The sequence below is a fragment of the Misgurnus anguillicaudatus genome, chromosome 5, assembly GCF_027580225.2.
Source record: "Misgurnus anguillicaudatus chromosome 5, ASM2758022v2, whole genome shotgun sequence".
Classification (NCBI taxonomy): domain Eukaryota; kingdom Metazoa; phylum Chordata; class Actinopteri; order Cypriniformes; family Cobitidae; genus Misgurnus; species Misgurnus anguillicaudatus.
In genome coordinates this window covers 33,399,638-33,422,283 of record NC_073341.2, presented here as the reverse complement: position 1 = coordinate 33,422,283, position 22,646 = coordinate 33,399,638, and the positions used below count along the sequence as shown (strand labels likewise).

Genomic DNA, 22,646 nt, shown 5'->3' with positions numbered 1-22,646 from the left:
TGTTGACTTCGAGTAAAATCATGTAAAGTTTTTCATAAAATCCCCTGTGGTCAATGTGTTAGCATGACAGAAGTTTGATGTTGTCGTGTGAGAACAAGCAACAACCGACATTTTTCCTTCGCCCGAGTGCCTCTCATGTAAATTATTCGATTTTGATGGCTTACGTTTCTTCCCCGTCACAGAAAACCACCACAGGTTTATCAATGCCATCAAAATTATTATTTGTTTTTTGTTTCTTTGTTGATCACGAAGTACAAAGTAGACGAGGAAAACTAGTATGTATTCAAAGCGCCACCATTAATGTTTACAATGCTTGGAATGGTGCGCTGTGATTGGTTGAGTGGACTTATTGCATTTTGCAGAAAAGGAAGACTGACGTTTATGGCGTTTTGGAAAAAACTGGAGAAAAGATGAAAGAATAACACACGGGATATCGGATTTTGCATAAAATGAAGAAATGACTTTTTAATACTGATCATATACAATACTGATTTTGGCGGTAAGTACTTTTTTTTTAATGGTGTTTATGAAACCAAACTCTTCATATATTGTATATGTTTTATCTATGTTTCCCAGCACTAGTATGTCATAAAGGGAACATGAGACTGGACTCAAGTAGTGTTTATCTGTAGAGAGGGAATGCTTAAGGTCGATCAATAAGTAGCTTTTTCATTGTGGAGGAAGATAAACCAGCAATAACATCTCTACATTTAAGAGGACTAGTGACGTTAGCATGTTTATCTCTGCTGCAATGTATTGCTTGGGCAACTGAGTGTTTGGTTTTAACGGAAGAGGCTTTATTCTCTCTGCTCTCTATAGCGCTGCAACTGAATGTAATCACCATATTCACTTAACTAGAATGAAGTCCATTTAATCATTCAAAATGTACAAATGGGGTATTTAGACACAATACCAGAGCAGCGTAATTAGAAATGAAATAGAACCATTATGAATATAATGAAGCCGCTATTTATTATAAATATTTTTAGAGCAATCAGTTGCAGCTGCTTATCTTTTTAATAACAGAGCTTATGTTATTTGCTGGGCCGAGGCAAACACTTCCACAAATTACTCATTTGTTCTCTTTACATTTTGGGAAACAGCAACACAAAATCAAATGTGATATGCATCCATATGTCTGCTCTTCACCTCTTCTCTTAGACCAGACGTTAACTTTTCTGTACAGTTAATGACATGGCGCAGGACATCATCTTGCTGCGTGAGTAAATTGTAACCTCTGTGTAATATTTTGCGCTATGGTGGCTCTACACAAACCATTCGGCGTTTGACATCAAAGTACCATGAGACCACACTTTTCCATATTTAGTTTTTATTCATTGATGAAAATGTCAATACATTTTTTATCATAGTTGTCGTCATCATGGATTAGTTTTTATTTCGTTATTATCTCGTTTTCGTCAGTGAAAACACGTCGTTAATGAAAACTGATGAAAATTATTCGTCAACGAAATTAACACTGCATTGCACAAATTCAGCCCAAATTAAGCCCTTGCCCACACTACATTTTTTTAAATCCTGGTCGATTAGGAAATCTGGTTGCAGCACACACAAAAAAGGGAATCTTGACAGATATTTTTCTCCAAAATTTTAAACATGCTTGCACTACAAGATTTAAAAATCATGGTGTATCACACACTAAAGGAAATTATTAAAGGGGCAATATTATCTGATTCTTGATTTTACATTTTCTTATGCAAAGTTACATATTCCAAAGAATACGATGACACAAGTTATCGTCTCTGACTTGAATCTCTTTTCTTGGACTACAAGGAATGAACACAAGGATTGTAGGCAACAGTTTACTTCTGCATCTGGTTTGACGTGGACTCATTATCATAATTCTGCCGCATTTGACTAATGTAATTGTTCATATTTAAAGAATTTAATAGTGACTATTCAAACGCAAGTTTTGGGCAGTGCAGAGTAACGCTTGTTGTTTGTCATTTCATTGATTACAAATGCAGACATGGTTTTATGTTGTAGTATCCTTACAATCTTCTCAAGCCGCGCTGGCAAAGTTAATCGAGGAGCTTGATCATCTGCTTTTTCTGAATCAGATTCGGGCTTGTATTGATGATATTAACTTCTGCCAGTATTGCATTGGGATCTGATCTTCCAAATATGTTAAGGAGCGTCACATTTCCGCCAGATGGTTGAGGTATTCATCCAACCACAACGCACTGGATAGCTGGCCAATCGTACAACACCACGTCTTTTAGAACGATGAGCTTTGTTCAAAATTGATGCGTTTTTAGTGTTGGGGGTAATAGGCATTACAAGTAACGCGCATTACGTAATAATATTACTTTTCTGAAGTAACGAGTAAAGTAATGCATTACTTTTTAAATGTACACATTAATATTTGAGTTACTTTTATAAAAAAGTAATGTGGGTTACTTTTCAGTTAATTCAATTTAAAAATAAAATAATGTACTGAATTGAACTGAACATTTTAACGTGGAATTACGCATTCTGAACAGTTTGAGTCAGAAACGGAGATGGCAGGCCAGAGCTTGACATTTTTGCGAACATAAAAAACACCTGCAAGGCCTGAAAGAGATCAAGACTCAGCCAAGTAAGAAAAAGTAACCCAAAAATAACTTAAAAGTAACATAAGCATGACTTTTCATGAGAAGTAACTAAGTAACGCAATTAGTTACTTTTTTGGGGAGTAACTTAATATTGTAATGCATTACCTTTAATAGTAACTTTCCCCAACACTGTGCGTTTCAGAGAGGCAGGGGAGCAAGCAACAATAATTTACTGTTTGCTGAAAATAATGTGTTTTTTTAAAGATGCAATTTGTATTAACCGCGCCGCTAGATGGAGCCAGATCAAATCAAAAACAATGACGTAGATTAATGACGCTCTGAGGCAGCGTGGACTGATGGGATTTGTTGTCTTTAACTCAAACGCTGATGGCCATCAATCAGACAGGAACGAGAAATCATGTTACACATGAGGTAAAGTAATCAAGTTTTATAAATGTTGTGTTTGATGACATCGTTTTTTTTTTCATTATGTAAGGTTTTATGTAATGTTCAAAACGCAGTTGTTAGTCATAGATGTTACAGTATTAGTCCAATACGATGGTTTGTTAACACGGCACAGAATTTAGTGTTCGGATGAACAAACTTACCATAAAAAAGCGAGTGGCCCGACAGACGCTATTACTTCCGCTGTTTTTGAGGTAACTTTTCGTATAGCAGCTTGTTTCAAAAGGTCAGTCATTCACCTCCCTCTCTCATTGGCTACTGTGAAAGTACTGACGTAATCATCAATTTAAAATCCTAAAAATCAATCATGCGATCTAAGTGCATTGTCTAAAGCGCACAGCGCAAAGTCTAAATGGGCGTGTCCGAATCCACTTTTGCTAATTTAACGACGGGAAAAATGGTTTGTGCGCCGAGCGCATGGTCCTATTGTAATGGGAGTATTTTGGGCGTAACATGCAATAAACCAATGACAGTCTTAGCTCTCATCCCCTTTAAAAGCCTGTTGCGCTGGCGCTATGTCTAATCCCTATTTAGATGACGGACTTTGTAAACTGAAAAACTAAATGAAGGAAGAAGATCCCCAGTTTAAGATTAATGTTAAAAAAAAATTTGTTTTTCACTTGTATTGAAATTGTTATTTTGTTATTAAAACCTTTAAAAATGGTTTTCTTTTAGTCATGGAAGTAAAAAAGCAGGCTTTTAATTGCTGTAAATGTATGGCTATCCAATATCATCAAAAAAGAATTTACAAGTATAAGATAAGGTTTGTACTATAAAAATACTTTATTTGTATCAAACAGGAGATAAAGAATTTACAAAATGGCTCTCTGCACGTTTCAGCACTTGGACAGCGTTTTTTTTAAGCAAATAGTTTTTTAAGCATTACTTAAAAATGTTTCTCGTCTCACCATATCCACAGGCGCAGAGTCATCATATACAATACAGTAAATCTGTGAGGTAGCATTTAAAAAATTTACATTTAAAAACAAAAGATGCATTTGTTTAAAGCAAAGCATTTATTTAATTACCAGGCTACAGGTGAAGCAGATCTTTGTGCCTTCTAACGTCTCATAATCGGTCCTCATTTATGACCAAGAGACTCAATAATAATCTTTTACATTCAATCCTTTAATCGTTCATATTTAAAAGCATTTTTGTGCTGCTGCGCATTCATGTGTGATAAGCAAACCTGCGTTGTCGTTTATAGGCGCATATTACTAATGCGCTCTTTAAAAAACATAAAACATATTGTTGGTCAATGGCGTAGTCTATTTTAGTTGCCTCAAAATAGCAACGCGCCAACAATGCGCCTGAACACACCTCATTTTCAGACCAGAACGGCCATGGGGGCAAAAGGGGGCGCAAATGCATTTGCAATTTAAACAACGCGTTGCTAAACGTGAAAATTATATTTGCGTAGGGTGGAAACTAGCAAAAGACACTTGCGCCGCGCATTGCGCTGCATTGCGCCGGGTGTAAGATAGAGCCCTTGATCTGTAAACGTCACACATTACATGATAATCTCAACTGAACATTGGAACCGAGCGAGGTCCAGGACCCAAATTTCTCTTGGTATCTCAGGAGAGGAAAATCAAGTGGGGGGGGGGGGGGAATTCGGCCCAAAAATTTTGCAGTGTAAGCCCGTCTTTGGTTGCGAATTTCTTTGAGATCAGGCTTGAAGTAAGGATTATATACTAAAGAGCCACCTCTGTAAAACTTTTTTGAAAGAAGCCTAAAACAGCAATTTACTTTTCATAATGAGTCCTAAAATTAGTCCAGATTGAGCTTGCGTGCTGTGCAGTTTTAATCATTTACGCAAGTACCACTCCTAATGCAGGAAAATTCACTACAGCATGTCGGATATTAGTAAATTAATCCACACACATTATCAAACCAAGTACTTCTACTAATTTTGTAAAGTGCAAAAAATTTAAGTAATTAAAAAATATAAATACAGCACAGTTTTACTCTGGAAAACAGTAGATTAGAAAAGGAGAGAAGTAGGAAAATTATTAACCCCAAATGTACTCTTTTTCCAATGAATGTTTTTCAGCAAATCAATAAGGGCGGACATCATAATCTAATTAATATTCATGACTCAAGTCGCACCTGTCACAGTCCCTGCACTAAGCCGCTGACAAAAAACTACTGTAAGCTTCCTTAGAAGAAAAAAGTCTTCTTTGACAAATATATGCGCGTCTATATTCATAGCTGTCACAACAATGTTGTAGCCCTAATTATTAAACATTCCTGGCAAAAATCCTCAAATGACAAGTTTCTGGAAAGTTACGTTAAGCTTTCAAACGAGTGTATTTGTGGCAGGTAGGCATTTAAAGCAGATGATATTTATAATGTGTAATCATTCCTGTGCTCCTTTGTGTATGCGTGGAATGATTATGAGTTGAGACCCCATAGGGTTCAGCTCTATTTTCATCTGGCCCCCGGCATCAGCGAGTAATTAGAAAAGACAAGGGAATGCAGATATTATTGCACATGCTCTAATTAATGTCATTACGCGGGACACAATTTTGATAGTTCCGCTTTTGCCCGAACTTGTTGTGGTGCTGAGAGACGTTTAGACTCGCATTCGAATGTTTATTCAAATGCTTGCCGTCATGCACGGGCTGTGCAGTGTTTACTAATTGCTGAAGCAATTGAGTTGAAATGTAATTAGTGACATATTCACAAATACATGGATGCAGGTGCACATTGAAATGGGATTTTGTACTTTTTTCTATGTTAAACTACTTCCTTCTATCACAGGGTAATGTGCAGAGTCAACTATAGGTTTGTTAGTTTGAAATTGCAGCTCGGTGACACTGTCAAAAACATACAGTACTATGCAAAAGTCTTACTAAACCAATTAATGAGCCTCTTAAGGGATTAAAGGTGCATTATGTAACTTTTATGGTGCATTCACACAAGCCGCAGTAGAGGCGGCAAAAACGCGCTATTGGCGGGTAGCTGGACGCTTGAAAATGTGAGTTTACTCGCATCATTCGCGCGTGAAAGCCGCGCGTGAAATTCTAGTCATTCGAGACATTCACACGGAAATTTGCGTCATGGGAGGGGCTTCTGCGACTCCGCTGAGACTCCGCTAGCTTCCTGTAATCACGTCACTACTACAGCAAGGTCCTGATTGGTTAACACCCCGCGAAAATCCACAGAAGATCAGATTTTTCAACTTGCGCATTTCCCGCGGCAACGCTCAATCCACTGAGACTCTGCTCGCTTCCTGTAATCACGTCATTACTACAGCAAGGTCCTGATTGGTTAACACCCCGCGGAAATGCCTACCCCACGTACCACACCGCAGGATGCCTAATCGCGTCTTTGCATTGACTTAACATGTAAATCACTCGCGCTTGCCGCCTCTATAGATTCTGGTGTGAACCCTGCATTAGAAGGATCTTATGACAAACATGCTATATAATATACATAACTATATTATCAGTGGTGTATAAAGACCTTACATAATTAACTGTATTGTTTTTACTACCGTAGAATGAGCTGTCTTTTTTAATCTACAATACACTTACATGAAAGTTGTCATTTCACCCCGCTATGTTTCTACAGTAGCCCTAAATGGACAAAGGGTGCGTTTTGTCTCTACGTTGTCTCAGGCAATGACTTGTTTGTGCGTAGCTTCACAATGCATTTCGAAATAGAGGGGCGAGCTGTGGGTAAGCTAAAAATCTACACAGTGGACCTTTAAAGGGTAACTAAACCCCTGGTCAGAGCCTGACTCCACCCACTGGCAATATTTGAAAAATGCAAGAAAAGTGGGCAGATCCCAACGGAGATAGAGGGGACGAACTAAGCTCGTACCAAGTGTGTGGTGAGATCGTAACAAGGGCGTGGTGAGCTTGAACCTGCTTACGTCACAAGTCATTTTTTGGACCCAACATCCAATAGGAAAATTCAACTGCAGTAGCCACCGTTTAACCTGAAGAGGGCAGCACTCAGACGTTTTTACACCATATATTGAAGTATTGAAACACTTTATATCCAAATGTCAAAAAACTTACCAAAATCAATGAACAGCACTAATACAGCATCATTCTGGTTTAGGGTTTATTTACTCTTAAAGATATAAACAGAAATATGAACACAACATAAAAAACACGATTTTCAAAACAAAATAGCATTTTCTGGCAAAAGTCCGTATTTAGTGTGACCTTTCTGTCAAGTCTACTAGTTTCACCAAAATGACAGATTTATTATTTTGTGAAAGAATAATTCAAAGTAAAGATCTACTGCCTGGTGCATTGTTTGCTTTAAGTAGATACTTGTCTTCGCTTGTTTTACAATGCCTGTTATGAACCAAACTTGCTGCAGGACACAGTTTGGTGTCTGTGACTAAGATCGAATAGACCAAAATATCTCAGGCATGTCATCCTCATTCATTTGAATTTACCCCCAGTGCACAGTGATTTTTAGTATTGCAAGACCAACTCATTGTAAAAAATCCATTCATGCTAAATTGCTTCTTTCGTTCACAACTGAAGTCACATCATTGACTTTTCCAAGCTGACAGCTATTCTTTTAATAACTGAGATGGCATCAGTGATATCCTTGGGGTTAGATCATGTTAAAAGACATCTTTAAGTAGTCCCCTGGTCTTCAAAATGGATTTCCCAGTCCCAGTAGCTATTTTTGGATGGACATTATATATATCTCTTGCACATGTACTGTCTGTTATCTCTTACAATAAGGTTGTATTTAGTTAACATGAGTTATTGCATTTGCTAACATTAAAGGATTACTCCACTTTCTTAAAAAAAATCCCAATAATTTACTTACTCCCATGTCATCCAAAATGTTGATGTCTTTCTTTGTTCAGTTTAGAAGAAATTATGTTTTTTGAGGAAAACATTCCAGTATTTTTCTCGTTTTAATGGACTTTATTGGACCCCAACAGTTTACAGTTTCAATGCAGTTTAAAATTGCAGTTTCAGTGCAGATTCAAAGGGCTCTAAACGATCCCAAACGAGGCATTTGGGTTTTATCTAGCAAACGATTTTTATTTTTGTGAAGAAAATTAAAAAATATTGAGAAAAATCCGGGAATGTTTTTCTTAAAAAACTTAATTTCTTCTTGACTGAACAAAGAAATACATCAACATTTTGGATGTGGTGAGTAAATTGTCTGGATTTTTTTTAAAGGGGACATATCATGAAAATCAGACTTTTTCCATGTTGTAGTGCTATAATTGGGTCCTCAGTGCTTCTATCAACCTAGAAAATGTGAAAAAGATCAACCCAGCAACTTAAGCATGTGAAAAAATAGGTTGTTGACATTAGGCTCCCCTTGTGATGTCAGAAGGGGATCTTTTTATAATATTACCACCCCTTAATCTGCACTATCCAACCACGGCACTGCCATTTCGTACAGAGATCAGTTCATTTGCATTTAACAGGACACACCAAAAAAAACGGGTCAAGCCTACAAAGTGGCAATTTAAACATACTATAATAAATTATCTATATGATATTTTAAGCTAAAACTTCACATACAGACTCTGAGGACACCAAAGATTTATTTTACATCTTAAAAAAGTCTTGTGAAATGTCCCCTATAAGAAAATGTAATCCTTTAACTAACAATGTTAATTTCAGCATCTAATGATACATATTTAAAATCAAAAGTATCTGTTAACATTAGTTTATGCACAATGAACTACCATAAACTATTGTATTGGCATTAACTAACATTAGAAAAGATTAATACATGTTAAAAAACTATAGCTCTTGGTTAGGTCCTGTTAGCAAATGCATTTACTAATGTTAACATTTATTAATAGTTAATATTCTTAATGTATTTTTTCTTATAAATTTTGTGGACAAGAAGGTCATCTGTTGTGTTGACTTCACACTGGTCCCTTTAAATGTGCATAGACCAATTAATATCCAGCACTTATTACAGAACGTGTCAATAAAAAATTGATTAGATTACATTAAAAAGCCATTAGAAATGCACATTTTCTTGTCGGTGACATAAGGCTTGTCATGCAGAAATACGACACTATTAATATTCTGGCTGAAAGTCATTAAGTGTAAGTTATCGATTTATTTCAAAGTATATAATCCAGGCGTGTATCAACACATCAACCAATTAATATCTAAAGATTCATTTTCATGTGGCATGAAAACACTTAAACATGTGGCATTCATTAAAATAAAGAGTGATTAATTTACTTGTTTTTCTGCCTAAGGATTGAAACATTTAATGGGTAACTTGCCTCTTCTAACCACCCACAGTCTGGTTTAGTTTGATGGAATGCTGGGTTGTTTTTACTCGTTGGGTAAAAATGGACAGACCCAACTTTTGGTTCAAATTCATCTAGAAAATGTCCCTACTTGAACCAACCATGGTTTGAAACAAGTCAGTTTTTTTAGCGGTCAAACAGGGACAAACTCAACCCGCTGGGTTGTAATTCAACCTGTGCTGGGTTGTTTTTACCCATTGTTGGGCCAAATCATAGACTGTAAAAAAAAATGGGCGACGCCCGTTCGTTTTTTTTTATCGGTGAAAAGTGAAGCCCCCAGTGTCCCGATACGGCGCTGACGTCTTGGCTCTTGAGTCTGCGCAGTAGCAGACGCTGACGTCTTGGCTCTTGAGTCTGCGCAGTAGTGATTTCGGGACCAGTCCTGCGCAGTAGTGAGCAGGAAGTAAAGCCGCGAAATCAAGGCTCCGCCCTCGCTCTCGCAGAATCCACTTATCACAGTTGTCAATCATGATTTGACACCACTGTTTTTATAGCATAAATAACTAACTAAAAACAAACTTATTTTAAAAACAAACACTTGAATTTACATCAGCGTGATAAGAACTACACTAAATGACAGACACCAGTTTTGGAAAAAGATAACTGAAGTGTAATTAAATTGTTTAGTTGGTCTCAAGTCCCATTGAATAACATGGGGGAGGTGGGGTTTATGACCTATTCACAGTGGGCCATCGAGAAGTTTTGGCTTCACTTTTCAGGGCTTGTGCGGCACGCTTGGGTCAAATACAAACATTTTATGGGTTGAGGCTAGAAGGGATACAGCTACTGCCATAATATCACCAAATGAGTGCTGTTTTCATTGTAATCCTACCCCCTAGCCAAGGGGTGGGCGATAAATCGCCTGCGATTCTCATGCGTATGTTATCAGTAAAGCCGGTTTTGTGATTAGCAGTAAATCGCCATCACATGCTTTCAGAGGAAGCGGCATTTACTACACAAAGCAGTATTTCGCAGAGAAGCTCGGCAAAATCGCATACATTATCGGAGGCGATTTGTCCACGATTATGAACGTGAGTTTGCCTAGGTTCTCTGTGAAATATGGCTTTTTGTAGTAAATGCCGCTTCATTTGAAAGCATGTGATGCCGATTTACTACAAATCACGAAATCAGCTTTACTGATGAGATACGCATGAGAATCGTAGGCGATTTATCACCCACCCCTACCCATACCTAACCCTATAACCCAGTGCTTCTCAATTATTTTCTGTCACGCCCCCCCTAGGAAGAGGTAAACATTTTGCGCCCCCCCCAACTCTCCGCCGGGACTGTAAATAGTATAATTTGTCTATAAAATTACACATCTGCAAAACATTGTATCCTTATTAACATTGAGAAAACACAAAAAGAAAACACAAAAAAAGAAATATCGATCAACTTACAACAAAGAATAACTTTATTAACATTGTTTTTTAGTCTGTAACAGAAAAGACTTAAAATGCCTCAATTTGCCTGAAATAAAAAAATCAATCCTTATTTAAAGTATAATATTTTTTGACCATTTGATACTGAAAAATTAAATATAATCAATAAATAATAATAAAAAACACAAGCGGCTTATCAGCGTGATTGGGGTGTAATGTCTTTAAAAATCACTTCCTGAAAAAGTATTTTCCCTGGGGTCCCGCCCCACTATTTGAGAAGCACTGCTATAACCCAACAATTCACATAATTTAGGCCGTAGCTTTATCTTATCTAGCCAGAACCGCTGTTTTTCATCCTACCCCTAAACCCAACATCTCGCAAGATTCAACCATAGCTGTATCCCCTTTAGCCAGAACCCATTTTCTGGGTTAATTTAGCCCAACGGCTGGGTTTGTCCCTTTTTGACCCGACATTGAGTTGTAAATAACCCAGCATGTCTTTGTGTAGCTTTAATCAATTGTTGTTATTCATGCAAATATATTTGATTCATTTCTATAACTGTCTCTGCTCTGGGTACAAATGCAATTTCACAGACTCAAAATGCAGATTTCACAACTCGTCATCGCTTCTAACATGTTTCTCGCATCATGCTCCCATGTGATTTACACTTTACACATGTTTCGATCTCTCTCTCTCTCTCTCTCTGTCCTCTGTAACATGTTGTGTAGGCTGATATCTCTCATGAATAATAAATGATGAATCCTAATTTGTAATTCTCTGATGAATCCATGAGCCACAGACCTTATGGATGCATCTGTCCTTCAGAAGCCGAGTCTCTCCATCCGTTCTTACATCCAATTCCTCCTTTATGTTCCATCCATCCTCAATTAGAGATTATCATCTCACGCTCTGTAATAGATTGAACGAAACACCCAGACCAGCTCCCCCCCAAATCTCATCCCACATGTGGTCTCTCTCTCTCTCTCTCTTTCTGTGTCTCTCTCTTTCTCATTTGTCATGCTCTAAAAAGAGCACCCCGTCTGTATTTTTGCTGTTCTGATTGTGTCATGGATGTGTTGAAAGCTTGAGACAAACCAGGCTAATTATAAGCTTTGATGTTTCAAATCTATGAAATTTTCACACAGAACAAGCAGTCATTTCTGTTTCTGGTTCTTTCTTTTTCTTTCTATCAGTGTTCTGCAGCCTGACATGGGGAAAAAATCCAAATACAAAACGTCAGTGAAGAAGAAAACGTTAAATCCGGAGTTTAACGAGGTTAGCTTATCTGGTTAAAGTGTGCTCACACTAAACTTCATTCTCCATTCACTCTATTCACTTACATTTATATGCATGCAATTGTTACGGTGCTGGTGCCGTTTGATCTAGTGATGTCTGACCACGTGAAAAATATGGGTTGCAGTGTCCCGTAAGAGTTGAGTAAATGATATATTGTAACATTTTGAATTTATTATATGTCATTTTTCATTTGTCAGAGCATAAGCCATAAATCATGACGTCAAATCTCATTGTCCTTGAGATTCATTGTAGGCTCTGAAATCATTTCACAGCCTTGTTACCATATAAACACTGTTAACGGCCTTGTGTGACCGCACCTTCTAAGCATCCAGCGAGAATACAAATGCCATTTATTTCCTCTACCAAATGTCACCCGTGCTCTTTTTAACACAGGAATTTACCTATGAGGTCCCACATGATCAGCTTGCCAAGAAAACGCTGGAAATCTCAGTATGGGATTACGACCTGGGCATGAGCAATGATTTTATAGGTAAGTTTACTTTCACACTTACTGTATGTATTTTTAAGGAAAACAAACACTTTTTTAACGATGGGGACGATGTGAGTAACTGGTGTTGCTGATTCCGTAAACGTGGATACGAAGTTTAAACACGATAGGCGAGATGAAGAGAGAAGTGTGAAGAAATGAAGAAATAAAGTGTACGTGAATGAACGAAAGCTTGCGAGAGACATCCAGGCGTGAAGGCAAAGAGAGAACCGAGGATAGCGGGATTGACAAGTTTAATGAAGCTTAAGGTCTATTTAACGTTTTCTTGGATCTCTTCATGCTCGACTCTCTCGTTCTTTAACTCTCTCCTTCTCTATTTTCTCGCTTTATCTTTCATTGCCTGTGTAGTGGGGATGTCATGCCAAGGGTTCGTTTGTCACGGCTTGCTTGCGGCCGTGAGCGCATGGTATTGATGCGAGGTGTGTGTTTGTGTAGGAGTGATCGAATCGGGGAAAATCGCAGTACGTGAGGCGCCTAACGAAATGAGACGCAGCTTGTGTCCACAGACCCACCTTCACAATCTCTTTCATTATTTACAATTGCATGTGTTTATCGAAGATAGATACAAACAGACAGACAGACAGACAGACAGACAAGACAGACAGACAGACAGGCAGACACATAGAGAGAGAGAGAGAGAGAGAGAGAGAGAGAGAGAGAGAGAGAGACTTAAAGACAGCTAGATAGATTGACTGACTGACAGAAAGATGCATGGACATCCAGACAGACTGATAGAGAGAGAAAGACAGAAGGAATAGATGGATGGACAGACAGACATGGAGACTGACAGACAGACAAAGAGAGCGAGAGAAAAAGACAAAGAGTTAATAAAACTGACTGAAAGACAGACAGACAGACAGAAGGAATGGATGGATGGACAGACAGACAGGCAACTGAATGAGAGATAGACAAAGAGAGAGGAAAATAGACAGAAAGAGACGAACAGACTGACTGACTGACTGAAAGACAGACAGGTAGATAGGTAGATAGAGGGACGGATGGACTGACTGACAGACAGACAAGACAGACAGAAAGAATGGATAAACGAGCGGACAGACAGACAGACAGGCAGAGAGAGAGAGAGAGAGAGAGAGAAAAAGACATAAAGAGACTGACGGACTGACGGACTGACTGACTGACTGACTGACTGACTGACTGACTGACTGACTGACTGACTGAAAGACAGACAGATCAATAGGTAGATAAAAAGACTGACAGACAAACAGAAGGAATAGATAAACTGGCAGACTGACAGACAGAAGGAATGGATGGATGGACAGACAGACAGACAGGCAACTGACTGGCTGATAGATAGACAAAGAGAGAGGAAAAAAGACAGAAAGAGACGAACGGTAGATAGGTAGATAGAGGGATGGATGGACTGACTGACAGACAGACAGACAAGACAGACAGACAGAAATAATGGATAAACGAGCGGACAGACAGACAGACAGATTGAATGGATGGATGGACACACAGACAGGCAAAGAGAGAGAGAGACAGAAAGAGACAAACAGACTGACCGACTGACTGACTGACTGACTGACTGAAAGACAGACAGATCGATAGGTAGATAAAGAGTCAGACAAATGGACGGATGGACTGACAGACAGACAGAAGAAATGCGTGGATGGACAGACAGATGGGAAACTGACTGACAGATAAACAAAGAGAGAGAGAAAAAGAAAGAAAGAGATAAACTGACTGACTGACTGACTGACTGAAAGACAAACAAACAGAAGGAATGGATAAACGTGCAGACAGACAGACAGAAAGGATGGGTGGGTGGACACACAGACAGACAAAGAGAGATAGAAAAAGACAGAAAGAGATGAACAGACTGACTAAAAGACAGACAGATAGCTAGGTAGATAGAGAGAGAGACGGATGGACAGACAGAAGGGATGGATGGATGGACGGACAGGCAGACAGACGGGAAACTGACTGACAGATAGACAAAGAGAGAAAAAGACAGAAAGAGATGAACAGACTGACTGACTGAAAGACGGATGGAGAGACAGACAGAAAACTGACTGAGAGAGAGAGAGAGAGATAAAGATGTTGCAGGTTTATTACATAGGCATTATTGTCTGTTTTCCATGAGGTCACAGGTGAATTCAATTGACGTGTCACATTCGTCAGAAAGTCTCCTTTAATGTGCATAAATATGTCATCTTCTATGAATGGCAGCAAATTAGATAAAAAATTATGCACAGACGTTTCCACAACATTCAAGGACCTTTAAAGTGTGTTCTGTGCTTGACTCATTCACACAGGCGTAATGCGCACACATCCAAAGACGTAACATCCACCCGACCGCAACACTTTGCTTTCTTTCTCAGCATCATTAGGATACAAAAGTATTACATGGTGTTTGACTCATGAGTCACTTACTGTTGTCGGTTAGTATGATATGATAGAGAATAAAATGTCTAGTGCCTAACTTTGCCGGGCTTAATATTGCTGGGGGCGTGTCTGGTTTCTGTGCTGAAACCACGCCCACTCACAAGAAAGTAGGTGTGTATATATATACAACCGCTATATACGCTATAATGGATGCTCGCGATTATATTAGGGGCGGGCCAGTGGTCGCCGGTGACAACTTTTTGCTAGGGCGCAGAATGCGAAGTTTGTCACAACATGTATGTAGCCCGTCATGTGTGTGGTTCGGCGTGTCGAGTGATCCTGTGTGCATCACGTGTTTCGTCAAAATAAGTGCCTGCTGCAGACGCGTCTTAAGGGTTTATGATAAAAGAGATGCTCGCGTTTGGCAGATACTCGCATAATCTCATACATAATCAGAGTTTGCTGTTGAGGGAGTGTCTTGTGTGTATTTTGTGAAGGTGAGCGTCTCTTTTATCATAAAGGCACTAATTTTGACAAAACACGTGATGCACATGGTTCACATGACGCAAAAACACATATTTTGAAAACACGAGCAACACACATGACACTCCAAAAACACACATTTTTTATTTGCGCCCCTCAAATGAGTAGTCAGCAGCCGCCACTGGGCAGGGCCATGCATGGTGGCTACAGTGCGTTATCGAGCCCCCGTTTTAGCCCCGCCCAAATAATCCTGAACACAGAAATGTGGAAAAACTTCTTAATGGTGTAACTCCACAAATCAGTACTACATAGTTCACAGTCTTTGTAACGTGTTTCAGTAAAACATTTCTAATATTTTTATGTGTTAAAAAACTATTTTCTGAAATGACTTTACTTTAATTTACTGGAGCTTGTGTTTTTCATGCAGCAGAAACCAATCACACACTGGGTGCATGAATGCAGTGTTGAATCAGAAGCCTTAAAGGGATAGTAAATATCTTTTACTCACCATCATGTCGTTCCAAACTTGCATGACCTTTTTTCTATTATGGTACACAAATAGGTGTAGAATCTCAACTTGCAATGTACAACTTGCTAATTTACGTATGGTACACCAGAGGTCTTAAACCTTTTTTAGGCCAAGAACCCCTTAAATTGATGTAGAAAGGAGGAGCAGGGACCCCCACAGTACATGGTTTATGATGGTTACTTTACAAAGACATTAAAATAATAGTTTTTGGCATACTACATTACATTTGAAATGAACTAAATAGATTTTATTGTGCTCTTTATTTTAAAAAAATTTTTTTTATTATCGACCTATTAATGATTTTTTGTTTTATGCCTAATTTATTTATTTTTTCAAAAATAATATATTTTGCATTTAAACCATATTTTGAGGACCCCCAGAAATACCACCATGGACCCCCAAGGCTCCCCTGTTAAAAAGCCATCACTGGGACAGTACCCTTTTACAAAGGTCCTAATATGTACAATTTAGGCACAGATATGTATACATTTGGTACCAATAATATGCATTCTTTGGGGCCAATCACACCAAAAGAGTTTATGGCAGTTGCAGGCGCCTTTTTGGAATGATATTCTATGGGCAGAGAGCGTTTGCGCGCTGTTTATGTGCGCCGAGCGCCTTGCGGTTTTTGCCGCCAGCCGCCGCAGGCACTTTTGAAGGAGCGCTGAGAGCAGAGAAGCACCCGACGTCATTCGCGTCTTTCCATTGTCCAATCGAATGAGAGGAGAGGCGGGCCTTACGTTGTGGTGAGTGAAGTTTACAGTTGCTTTGAAGAACCGGACTCCACTCGCTCACTCTCTCCTGTATGTTTGTGCACCTCTGATCCTCAAACAAGGTCAGAGCAAGCGGCCTCTTCTGAAAGTTTTTGCTAATATGATAGTTAACAGCAAAAGAGCGCCCACGCTTCAATATTTGATTGACAAGACAGCTGACAAGGTGGTTGCTTAGCAATATAAAAAGCCGCACACAGTGCTCTTTTTTAAAAAAAAGCAGTGCGTCGCGCCTTGCGTTTCCAAGCGTTAAAAGCGCTTTTGGTGTGATTAGCCCCTTTGGCACCAGTATGTACTTCTGATGTACTATGGGCCCGGTTCCCCGATAACGCTCACTCTTAGTGCGCTAAGAAGACTCGAAAGATATATCTTACCAAAGTTGTTTATGGTCCTAAGTGTGTTCCCCGAAGTGTCCCTTAGGAAGCTTCTTAACACGCTGCCTCTTACGTTCGACGTAACAAAGGCGCTGTCCCAAGTGAAGGTGCTGAATTAGTTGGCATCGATTGCTCAGGAATCGATTTTCCATTTCACCCGAACGTACATTACGGCGTTAAGAAAGACAACATGCTCTGTACAAATGAAACATTCCTCAAATTATTCCAGTAACATTTATTATTTATTACTGGGTATCCCTCACTAATCATCCACCCTCCTTATCCCGTTGTGCCAGTTTTTGACATGGGTTTAACGACTTCTAAAAATTATGTAATACACTTTTATATTAATGGTAAAGTACTTTACAATCAGAATTGATTGGCAGGCAGCTCCAGTTTCTTTTTAATGTGGTATTGATTGCCATTGTTTAATGTTTTCAATAAAAAGCAACCTATCTAGAATGAACAGAGAGAGAAAGTGTTGTCTTGGGAGGCAATTTTTTTTAATATAGCCGTGTTAAGCAAAATGTCAAAAGAAATTAAGTTTTGCCGAATAAAAAATTCACATGGACTAAGCAGCTCCGTGGCCGGCGCCGTCTTTGATTCAGTACAACAGTGCTTCTCAAATAGTGGGGCGGGACCCCCAGGGGGGGCTCGAAGCGACACCAGGGGGGCGCGCGAGACCCGGGGAAAATACTTTTTCAGGAAGCAATTTTTTTTTGCACCGTCACTTAAAGACATTACAACCCAAACACGCTGATAAGCCGCTTGAGTTTTTTATTAGTATTTATTGATTATATTTAATTTAATTTTTCAGTATCCAATGGTCAAAAAATATACTGTAAATAAGGATTGATTTATTTTATTTCAGGCAAATTTATGCATTTTTAGTCTTTTCTGTTACAGACTAAAAAAACAATGTTAATAAAGTTATTCTTTTTTGTAAGTTGATCGATATTTCTTTTTTTGTGTTTTCTTTAATGTTAATAAGGATACAATGTTTTGCAGATGTGTACTTTTATAGACAAATTATACTATTTACAGTCGCGGCGGAGAGTTGGGGGGGCGCAAAATGTTTACTTCTTCCTGGGGGGGGGGGATGACAGAAAATAATTGAGAAGCACTGCAGTACAAGGACACGTTGAATCGCTGCCAGTTGGTCACTTACTGGACAGCGCCATGTTTACCCATTTATAGATCTTAGCCATTTAGAGCCAAATTGTTTGCCAGATTTTAATGATCAAAAGTGATTGCCAATTTAAACGCTTTAATGACATTACAAAATAGCCTAGGCTAATTACCACCATATTAGTTCTTAAACCAAATAAAATCAAATTCATAAATAGGCCTGTATACATTGCGAACATATTTTATTTTTAGTCTTAAAATGTCCAACTTAAAATCATTAAGCCACAACATTGTCAACATACCATAGTTTGACTTGTACTGCGTTGCGCTGATTTCTAAAGACTGCTGCGCAGTGGCGGCGACTAGCTTCTTGCGTTCAAACAACGCTAAGAGAGAGCTTACGAATGGTCCAAACCAACCTTACGAAAGTGTGTCTTACAGATGATATACTTGGCATACAAATGTTTCGGGAACGTTAAGAGAGAGGTTAAGGAATGGGTTAAGAACAACTTAGTGATAAAAACGTTTTGGGGAACCGGGTCATGAACTCTTAAAGGACAAGTTCGGTATTTTACACTTAAAGCCCTGTTTTCAGATTGTTTATGATGAAATAGAACGGTTATGACTGAAATTTGGACATATGATGCTGGCCTGAGAATTTTCGGGTGTTTGTTGTTTCATTCACCACCTCTACAGTGGCTGCATAGGTGCACTGGAGCAATCCTTCCTAAAATGCATTAAACTTTTGTTTACAAAGACGTGAAAGTCACCAAGTGGTCAGGGGTGTTCACTGATATGCTCACACGGAAATCGCTGCAGGAGACGCTTTCCAACAGGTTTTATTGTAGTTTTTGTCCAACTCCATTGACTTGTATTAGATGTGCTGTGAGGTACGGTATTACTCCGTGCCGGGAAAGTTGTTTATTCTTGCAATTGGCAAAGGCGGATTATCGCCACCAACTGGGCTGGAGTGTCTATTATTCAAGCTCTCAACGGAAGACTATACGGTTGTGAGGCGTTTAGAAAAATAGGTCCACAAGTTTACAACGAATGCTAAAACACCTGTTGGAAAGCATCTTTTGCAGCGATTTTTGTGTGAGCATATCAGTGGACACCCCTGACCACTCGGTAAGTTTCACGTCTTTGTCAACGAAAGTTTAATGCATTAGGAAGGATTGTTCCAGTGCACCTATGCAGCCATTGTAGAGGTGAGGGTGATAAAACAGAAACCGAAAATTCTCGGGCCAGCATCATATGTCCAAATTTCAGTCAAAACCGTTCTATTTCATCATAAACAATCTGAAAACAGGGCTTTAAGTGTAAAATACCGAACTTGTCCTTTAAGGTGCAAAGGTATACTTTTTGAAAGGGTACCGGCCCAGTGAAAGTTAGGGACCATTTTTTTTACAGTGTACAGCAAGCAAAATTTCTTTTACAGGCTTTAGTATGTAGGTCTACACTGCAAATGAGTGATAACCAGATTTGGCATTACATTGACAACCTTGACTATTCTGATCTCTGAACCTTGATTGATTATTGATTTTCTTATAATCATGCAGTCCTAGCTTTCCTTTTCATATCTGATCTCTCTCTCTCTCTCTCTCTCTCTCTCTCTCTCTCTCTCTCTCTCTCTCTCTCTCTCTCTCTCTCTCTCTCTCTCTCTCTTTCAGGTGGAGTTGAATTGGGGATTAACGCAAAAGGAGAGAGATTGAAACACTGGTTCGAGTGTCTAAAATACAAAGGAAAGAAAGTAGAATACTGGCACACACTGACACAGCAAGGAGCCCCGAGCAGTGACTAACACACATGCACACATGCAGACTAGCACACACATGGACACCTTTATTACCTTCTGATAAATAATACAAAAAATAATGGAGTAATAATGATAATGCAATAATGCTTATTGTGAGAATGATGGTTAGTGGGGGTAAAGCATAATAACCAGATATCTCAGTCTGTCCTTCTCAGTCTTTTGTGATGAGAGAGAAAAAGCATCGGGTGATCGGATTGTGACATACTGTACGACCACACTGACCCCCTTTTCTGGTCTATCCGTCACTTACGTGAAGTCGTACCGTGTTGTGACTATGCCACAGGAGATCATGCCATATTGTTTCATTTATTAAAAATGTGTGTAAAGCATCCTGGTGTTTGTTAAAGGTTGTGATGCTGTAATTTTGCACACTGTCGAAGCACAACACATCCAACTGACTGTAAACGTCTACTGTATGTGTACTCGTGTATTACCTTTTTGTCATGTTTACAGTCTCCTCCAGCCTGACAAAAACGGAAAGCAAAAATCGGAAGAATGTTAACCGTCTCTGGATTTAATCTGCATCGCAATCTGCACAACTATTCGTGTGTATGCGTGAATGTCCCCGTCTGTGTTTTTGTCTATTTGTGAGTTTGTGTTGAATATTTGTACAGCGCTGATGCACGTTGACGGACTGTCGCACCTTCTCTCTGGCGCCCTCTACTGGTTGAGAGCTCTGATTGCAAGCACCACAGGTGTTACATGCAAGGACAAATGTACTGTTTTGGAGGTCGAATCTTTCGTCTCTGAAAGGCCTCATGCACAACCGCACACGACCCAACGGGTAAATCAGCAATCAAATGAAACCTTTGAAGGATAAACTATCGGGATGTCTTTTGGTCACATGAGCGCAGAATAGCTGACATTCTCTCTGATGAGACCTTGTAATATTATGCACATGTCTTTATTTCAATACGTTTTTTTACAGTTGCTTACTGTTGACAAGTGCTATGGACAACGAGGTCAACTGTACATGGAGTGGTGGAGATCCATGGGAATTTCGGCTGTACTTGTATCCATGTGATTGCATTTATATCTGTATTCCGATTCAAGTTATGTACCAAAACTATTTATTTGAAATGATTAAGTGCAGCATTCTCTCTTTTTGTTGAAGACAGAGTGCTACCTCAGTTTTATAACATGTTGAGTGCATTCACATGTATGATGTTACGCCTAATACCACGACAACACCAACACATGAACACCTTAAACCAAGGTTGTGTGTTTGCTCTTTATTTCAACCCATTACTCTTTGCATGTAAACTTTTTCACCAAAGTTTTTACATCAAAACTGGAGATATTTTTAGTACATGTAAATGCACTCTATTTACAAATATTCACAGCAAAAAATAACAATTGAGTTAACTGTCCTTTCATGGCTGCGTTTTAAATTTGAGTTTTGGTCTGAATGCCATATACTTCAGAAATGTTATGCTAAGCAACTGCATGCCAAATGAATGTCACATTACTGTAAGCTTTGATGGTTGTAATCTATCATCAGACCCATCTAAGGATATTTGTTTTTGCTCAGTGAACTGGGACAATCCCGAGTACCTTTAATGAACCAGCGTGGCATTTAGATAATAGACTGGCATATCCTGCCAACCGAGATGGGACTCGAGGGGGAGTTAATGAACGAAGGGTCAAACTGAAGGAGGATTATTCAAGTGTCGATCACGTGTCCTTGTTGACTGTCTGTGTGACGTGACTGCCATCGTGTGTCGGTCTTTGTAATTGCGTCTTGAAAAATAAACTGGAGCAAAAAGTGTCTGTCGGGGATTGTTTTGGAAGCGACAGTAAGGTTTTGTGAGTTAAAGAAGACATTTCACAAGATGTCAAAGAAATCTTTGGTGTCCACAGAGTACATATGTGAAGTTTTAGCTCAAAATACCATATAGATAATTTATTATAACATGTTAAAATTGCCACTTTGTTAGTGTGAGCAAAAATGTGACGTTTTTGGGTGTGTTTTTTAAAATGCAAATGAGTTAATCTCTGCACTAAACGGCAGTGCTGTGGTTGGATAGTACAGATTAAGGGGCGGTATTATCCCCTTCTGACATCACAAGGGGAGCCAAATATCATTGAGCTATTTTTCACATGCTTGCAGAGAATGGTTTACCAAAACTAAGTTACTGGGTTGATCTTTTTCACATTTTCTAGGTTGATAGAAGCACTGGAGACCCAATTATAGCACTTAAACATGGAAAAAGTCAGATTTTCATGATATGTCTCCTTTAAGCAAAGTACATTTAAGGAAGTCACGCCAGTAGGCGGCAATTCAGTTATTTCCATCATGCAAATTAAAGTCCTATTAATTTGATTGGGAAAAGACAGATCGCTAAAATCACGAATAAACAAAATTGCACAAAAGCTCAAATTGCACTTAAAGGCAGGGTGCACGATTTTTGAGAAATGCTTTGGAAAAGGGAGTCGGGCCGAGTACCAAAACCGACATCGGTGCGTACGTGTGGGGCGGGTCTATCAAAAGAAGGTCCAGATTCTATTGGGGTAGGGGCGTGTTTGTTTAGATGATTTCAAATTTCAACATTGGCTTTCAGAGATCGTGCACCCCGCCTTTAAAACACCCTTTTCCAGGTCGTTTCGGCTCATTCGCACTTTGGAAAGAGCCTCACGTGAGTCTGTAGAGCTCCGCCCCACATAATTATTAAGATTGGTTATTTTAAAGGTGGGGTGCATGATTTCGGAAAATACTTTGGAACAGAGA

The 22,646-nt window shown here is 39.0% G+C and overlaps 1 protein-coding gene across 3 annotated transcripts in view; it reads left to right on the top strand.

Moving 5' to 3' along the window:
* The window catches only part of doc2g (double C2-like domains, gamma), a 56,680-nt gene extending 34,994 nt beyond the window's left edge, over window positions 1-21,686 (top strand). For 2 of the 3 annotated variants that reach the window (XM_055167953.2, XM_055167954.2), the window contains exons 9-11: window positions 11,862-11,943; window positions 12,358-12,454; window positions 19,773-21,686. In XM_055167953.2, the coding sequence (XP_055023928.2) occupies window positions 11,862-11,943; window positions 12,358-12,454; window positions 19,773-19,903 (310 nt within the window). In that variant the 3' untranslated portion in view covers window positions 19,904-21,686. The remainder of the gene's footprint in view (window positions 1-11,861; window positions 11,944-12,357; window positions 12,455-19,772) is intronic. The other variant, XM_055167955.2, reaches the window with a different exon arrangement.
* The last annotated feature ends 960 nt before the right edge of the window (window positions 21,687-22,646 follow it).